A 6,592-nucleotide genomic window follows, 5' to 3' on the forward strand; every position below is an offset into this window, starting at 1 on the left:
TTGTTTGCATTTCTAAAATCAGAAGACAGGGAGAGAATGATACCCATCCAGTGGATCAAAGGGTAAATGGGGGTTCCCCTTATCTAGAAGGAGCACATTCCAACTCCAACAATACTTGTGATTGGTTGTGAATGATAGGTTGTAGTATGACGTCATTCTGCTTCCCACGTGACGTCATCTTCAATTGATCCGATTAGTGTTGCCTTCCCCCCCCACCCTCCCCCGCACAGAAAAGCTATCTACGCCCATGAGACGTAAACTTTGCATCATAGTTTAAACCAAAACCGTCAGATTTCGAGAAGAAATGTGGAGTAAAATTGTTTGGTAAACGGTCAAAATTTTAAGATGAAAACTAGGGATGCACCGGATATCCGGTCCGGCCGGACTATCCGGACGGATAGTGAGAAATGTTCCGGTTCCGGCCGGATATTTTTCAAAATCCGGCCGGATCTTTTTCAAAATCTGGCCTGAATCATCCCTTAAAAAGGTGTTGGTATTAACTTAAATCAATGTAAACTATTTTCCAAAAATTAATAAAAACATTCAAAGTAAGGAAAAATTAGGTTTAACATGTTTAATTTAATTTTCTCAATGGTCTGACACACTGTTTCTAAAATCAACCAAAACAATACAACTACTGTAATTATATGAAGCTATATACAACAAATACAGTTTGCAGTGAAATCATTTCTTGCAGCCTTCATCAGTTTAATATTGTAGTTATTTTATTTAAGAATGTAGATTACACCACTTCACGTCATATTTAATCTCATAAATGGGGTCTTAATTTCACCTTCTTTATAATATGCATATACCTGACCTAAGATTTGCTCCTTGTTTCATATTTCTACTTCTTATTAATGATTTTCTTTTGTGTAATGAAAAAATCCGGTTCCGGCCGGATTTTATCCGGCCGGATTTCACGTACTATCCGGCAAAATCCGGTTCCGGCCGGATCCAAAAATTTGGATCCGGTGCATCCTCGATGAAAACGTCATTATTTGAGATAAAATGTCAAAATTTCGAGGTGTACTTTCGAAAATGCGAGATACAAAATCAGATTGAGATAAAACATCGACGAAATGTCACATTAAGTTGATGGTGAAACTTCAAAAATTGCAAGAAATAATATGAATTGTCTTGAAGTGTCAGGATGCAACGTCGAAATTAAGAGATAAAACGTTAAATTTTCAAGATGAAATTTAGAGCTAAAACTAAATTTAGACATGAATGGTAAACGCTTTTGTATGAAAGTCAACAATTCTAGATGAAACGGTCAGAGTGGTAAAAATTTCGAGGTAAAGCGTGATGAAATATAATAATAATAACCAGCAGTTATTTTTACGACGCTTAAGCGACCACAAATGTTGGAGAAACCCGCAAGGGCTTATGAATTACAACTTATAAAATTTCTTTTCGATAAAACGTCGATGTACCGCCAGTAAATTATACTAAAATGTAACAACAATGTCGAAATTTTGAGACTGAAATATAACAAGCAGAAATCGCTCAATATACAAGTTCCTTGCAAGCAATCCGTTTTCCTGCAGTTTCCAGCGTATATAAATATTGGTCTGTCAAACATGGTCAAGACACGTATACCATTACTTATTCAACCTGACAGTCTGGGTTTTCTCGAGATAATAACTTTTTTTCCATGAATTTTTCCCCCCGACAACCGTCGCTTTTGCCCGACGGAAAAGTTTTAGTCAGGCTTCCTATACCCCTCCCCTGCCCATCTCCATATAGTGAATCCCATGCTTAGCAAGTGTCAAAAATTGAAAGCACTGGGTACCGTAACGAGAAGTCTCTTTGCTGAGCATTGTCCCCGCATACTCTTCCTTATTCCGTTCATAGCCTTCTCTTGTCATGAATTAATTAAATAGCCATTTTTTCGTGTTCAAGCTATTAACCTGTATTAACGGCCTTCCATACAAACGTAACAAGGGCAAAGTTACTGTACTACCAACTATATGAGCTCTGTACAAGATCAGTGCAACCAACATGAAATCTCAACACATGCTTAAATACGCGACCACAAACGTGATGTGAAGTTCACAAGCAACGTTTCTGTCATGGGTGGATAACAACCTTCACGAATTACGTCCGTGCTTTTCAACTGTAAATAAGGCAAGTGGTTAAAGCTGTTTGACGTTTATGCAAGTCTACCTCATAATGCTTTTCATATAGCCTAATGTAGCTACAACTTTTATTCACTCCTACAGTACGTTAGGCCTAACGTTAGGCAATATGTTTTGACTATAGATGCCACTGCTGTAGCATAGCTGATAGGAAAGCTTGCGGATTTTAAATTCATAACATTACCTTTAACCACACATAATTGGAACATCGTAGCTTACACAGGAGTAGGCTACTTTATTTATTTATTTATTTTTTTCATTAACTTTATTCGTAACCAGGGATCCTGTCACTGGTAAACCAGTGTTCTCCCCAGGATCCCTGCACATATAAAACATACAAAATATAACAAACAGAACACATAAATAAATAAAGAATATAGATATAAAAAAATTAATATAAAAATAAAAATCTAATAAAAATACTGCAACATAATGAAACCTAGGTCTAGTTAATCATTTGGGTACTAATTTAGAATCCGTACCATTCGACTACCCGACAGGCTAAAAGAGGGCACACCTATTCACTGACTGTTATTCTATTGATTTGGGAGACAGAAACCAAGCCGATGCGAGCACACACGTTCAGCCGGATTATACAGTTGTTATCCTGCCGATTCGAAGTAAGCTTCCCATTCATATGACCAGTACGGATTCTAAAGTTAGGCCATCATTTGTATGGGACAATTCTTATTTTGAAGCACATAACCTTGGCTAGAAGTAGAATGCTTCCCTCTCAAGTCGAACTTAGGCCGGGGGTCACATCATTCCACTGTTGGTACTTTCCGCCATAGAAAAGGTGCCATTCAGCCATGTTACCGCCATGGCAGTAAAGCACTTTTTGTGTGGTCGAAAGAGCACATTATTGTGGGTGCATTGTATATGCACTGACTGTATTAGTGCTGATAGTCTTAATCGTTAATAGTCGCTATTACACTTTGGAAGTTTGATTAATCGCGCTTAAAAGTAAAACCTAAGTTGCAACTTCTCGACTACAAGCTAGCACTACACCTAATCTGCTTTTGAAAACTAGCCTAACCTATCAAAAACAAAGCTAAAGCAGTTTGTCAGCAAATATCACAGCTCTGGGGATGAAACCAAGTACTCAGTTTACTGTACCTTTGGGAAATGTTTCTAACAGTGCCATCTGAAGATGATGTGAGTAACTAGTTGTCCGTTGGACAATCACCAAAGCTGATTTTGGTCGTCCAAACAGAAATTTGGTCTTCTCAGACAGAGCATTAAAAATTTGCACTGTTAAGTAATTCTGTTATACAATAATTCAATCAATAGCACAAAAGACACTACCGAAGCTAGAGATAATATTAGTTCCCATGGCCATTTTTGGTATGTTCATATTTGGCTTAATTCAGTTGGATATTCAACCCAAAGATATTACATATTGCATACACATCTAATTTACTTGTCAAAAAATTCAAGAAAACATTTTCAGTTCCAACAAATCAAACACTATTAAAGAAAAAGATATTTTCAGATCCAGGGAATGAAATATTTTTTTGTGTAAAAGAAAACAAATCAAGATGTGAATGTCACATGACCTCGTTATCCATTCTTAGGCCTTCACAGAGATTCCTGATAAAACAAGAGGTAGAAGCCATTCTTGCTCGTTAGAAAATGGCCCAGCTGAAATTATTCTCAAGACTGAGACCTCAGAGACTGTGCTCTCTCTGTTCCTTTTCCAGCTCACCTGATCCTGTGGTTCTTCAACAAGGTGAGTATTTACAGGCCTGTAGTAAAAATTGTCATCTATCTCTGCATGTTAGGATAATGTGAGCTTCAAGAAGGCTCTAATAACCAGATTAAAGCAGGGGTTCCCTAACTGGGGTGCATGAACCCCCAGGGGGTGCGTCCATCCCAGGGGGTTTGTGAGACGTTTCTGAAAGTCAAAACTAGTGTACTTCTTTTTAACTAAAATCTGCTATACAGTATCATATAATTTAGTAATGTACAAAAGTCCTACCTACCGACAAACTCTTATCGCGTTCCATGCATATGTAAACATAGTAAACATGTGATAAATAAATATTTGTTCATTTCTTGTTTTTTTTTCATTACAATACTACACTATGAACTTGATCTTTTCTGAAGCACTGTAAATGCGTATTAAAGTATAATAATGACTCAGATCGTGTCTCGAAAAGTTGGGTGTTCGTAGACAACTCTGACATCAACAAGGGGTTCACAGGCGGCATAAAGTTAGGAAAACCCTGGCTAAGAGTGACCTTGGTTTGGGATAGAAAGACGAAATTTAAAGATAGCCAATAAAGGTGAAAGCATAGAATTGACCCTAGCAGGCATGATGGAAGGGAAATGCAAGATTTCATCTTTTTCCACAATTCACCACAAAATGTGTATTTTGTGACATGCACCTCGTAACCATCATAAAAGGGTTTTATTTTGTCTGACAAGAAATGCAATTTTAAAACGATTCATTGCTATCTGTCCCTGTTTCACAAGCCCATCAGGAATCAGAATTTCCACAAATTATTACTTTCTTTTAACTGTCTCTTTAATTCTTGAAGATTCCTGAGTTTCTAACACCATCATATCTTTAATAGTGGAGTGTTATTAATCTTCATATGATTTTCCATCAGCTGCTGCTGTTGCTGTGGACAAGAAACAGACAGATCCACTCAGTCACCCTGATTTTTTTGGAGTTAAGGAACTGTTTACCTTGAAAGATCTCTTTGATGCCAGGGTTCACCTCGGCCATAAAGATGGACTACTTGATCCTTACATGAAGAAATACCTGTTTGGGATTCGACAGCGGCAATGCATTCTAGACCTGGACAAGACTGTCCCACATCTACGCTCGGCACTCAACTTTGCCGCTCATGTCGCTTATCGAGATGGAATCATTCTCATGATAAACCGCACCCCCCAATTTTGCCATCTGGTTGAGAAAACGGCAGAGGAGTGCGGAGAGTATGCCCACACCCGCGACTGGCAGGGGGGCTGTTTCACTAACGCCTGGATTCAATTTGGTCCGGGTACCAGGTTACCAGATCTGGTCATTTTCTTCCACACATTGAATACAGTCTTCCAGGAGCACACCGCGGTGAGAGATTCTGCCAAAATGAACATCCCCACCATTGGGATCGTGGATAGCAATTGTAACCCTAACCTGATTACCTACCCTGTGCCTGGTAACGATGATACTCAATCTGCTATGCAACTGTACTGTAGACTATTCAAGACGGCCATCTTGAGAGGGAAAGACAAACGGAAAGAAATGGAAGGCAAAACTGATTGATGTCATCCACTGTATGTTAAGACAATTCAACATCATGGAGGTTAGGCTAATGGTCCCTGAGACATGTTCCATTGTAACTAACATATTGAAACAGTAATGATTTGGACTTTCCAGGACAGTGATAAGAATTCAAGCCTCCACCAGGATTTGAACCTGGGCGTCTCGAGTTATATGTTGACACTAACCAAGTAAGCCATGGACACTGATTGAATATCCTGATGTTGGAAACCAGTAATGAAGGTCGTAATTCCACCTGTATCGAACGAAGTTAGTCTAGCTTTGGTGACATATTTTGCCTTTCTCTATTTGCTATTTCAAGGTAACAGAGAAAACATTTGTTTTACACTGATGTTGATCCCCCCTCCCCCCCCCCATTTAAAGGAAGCATTTTGAGGGTCTCTGGGTGTTTTGTCATTCTGTTTGCAGGCCTGGTCGATGGCAAATGCTCAGCTTTAGAACACCTCATCCAGAAACAAGCATTTAGTCCTAGATAATAATCCAATGCCAAGATGGGAAGGTAACTGGAAGTCTTTATTATTTATCACTCATTGCCACATGAAGCTTTTCACATGAATTTCAGGCAATATGAAATTATTCCATGATCTGGGTTGCCCTTATCGGTGAGCCATGCATGAAATTTACGTTTGCAGTCGTAAAAAATCACATCGTTGGTTCAAACAGAAGGCGAAAACATGTTAAATTGAAAATAAATCAGGGCCTTTTTGCAGGAACTCAAAAAGGTACATGGTAGATGAACATACTTGATATGTGGATCTTCCTATGAAAGACAAGAAGTCTATTATTTTCTATGGAGGTCAAAACCTGAAAAATTTAGCAATCAATGTAATACTTGGATGAACTTCATCCTTGAAGTGTGGGTCCACCTTGTGGAGTACAAGAAATCTAGTCAATACCGGTAAAAGAAAAATGTGGATGGACAGCATAAATAAATGTACAGGTCCACATTGAAACCTCGTTGTTGACAATGGCTAACACTTGATAATCTTGTTTTCAGTATTATATGAAAGGTTTTCAAGTTAAATGTGGCACAGCATTGCAAAGCTTGTTGATTTGTTGGTCTTGTTTATTAATCTGGGATTGAATATGCAAAGGTTGGATACAGTTTTTTGATTTCCAAAATTACAATCATTGACAAGGAAATAAAGAAAGCAAATTGTAC

At 38.3% G+C, this 6,592-nt stretch overlaps 1 protein-coding gene across 2 annotated transcripts; it reads left to right on the forward strand.

Moving 5' to 3' along the window:
* Nucleotides 1-1,972: 1,972 nt before the first annotated feature.
* LOC139964312 (small ribosomal subunit protein uS2m-like) lies at nt 1,973-6,591 on the forward strand. 2 transcript variants are annotated; one of them, XM_071965815.1, is made up of 4 exons: nt 1,974-2,130; nt 2,642-2,761; nt 3,716-3,870; nt 4,754-6,591. In XM_071965815.1, the coding sequence occupies exons 3-4, from the start codon at nt 3,774-3,776 to the stop codon at nt 5,410-5,412; spliced, it is 756 nt and encodes a 251-aa protein (XP_071821916.1). In that variant the 5' UTR covers nt 1,974-2,130; nt 2,642-2,761; nt 3,716-3,773; the 3' UTR covers nt 5,413-6,591. The 2 variants fall into 2 exon arrangements, with proteins under 2 accessions (XP_071821915.1, XP_071821916.1); XM_071965814.1 differs by lacking the exon at nt 2,642-2,761 and having other exon boundaries at nt 1,973-2,130.
* The last annotated feature ends 1 nt before the right edge of the window (nt 6,592 follows it).

Source organism: Apostichopus japonicus, chromosome 22 (genome assembly GCF_037975245.1).
Source record: "Apostichopus japonicus isolate 1M-3 chromosome 22, ASM3797524v1, whole genome shotgun sequence".
Taxonomy (NCBI): domain Eukaryota; kingdom Metazoa; phylum Echinodermata; class Holothuroidea; order Aspidochirotida; family Stichopodidae; genus Apostichopus; species Apostichopus japonicus.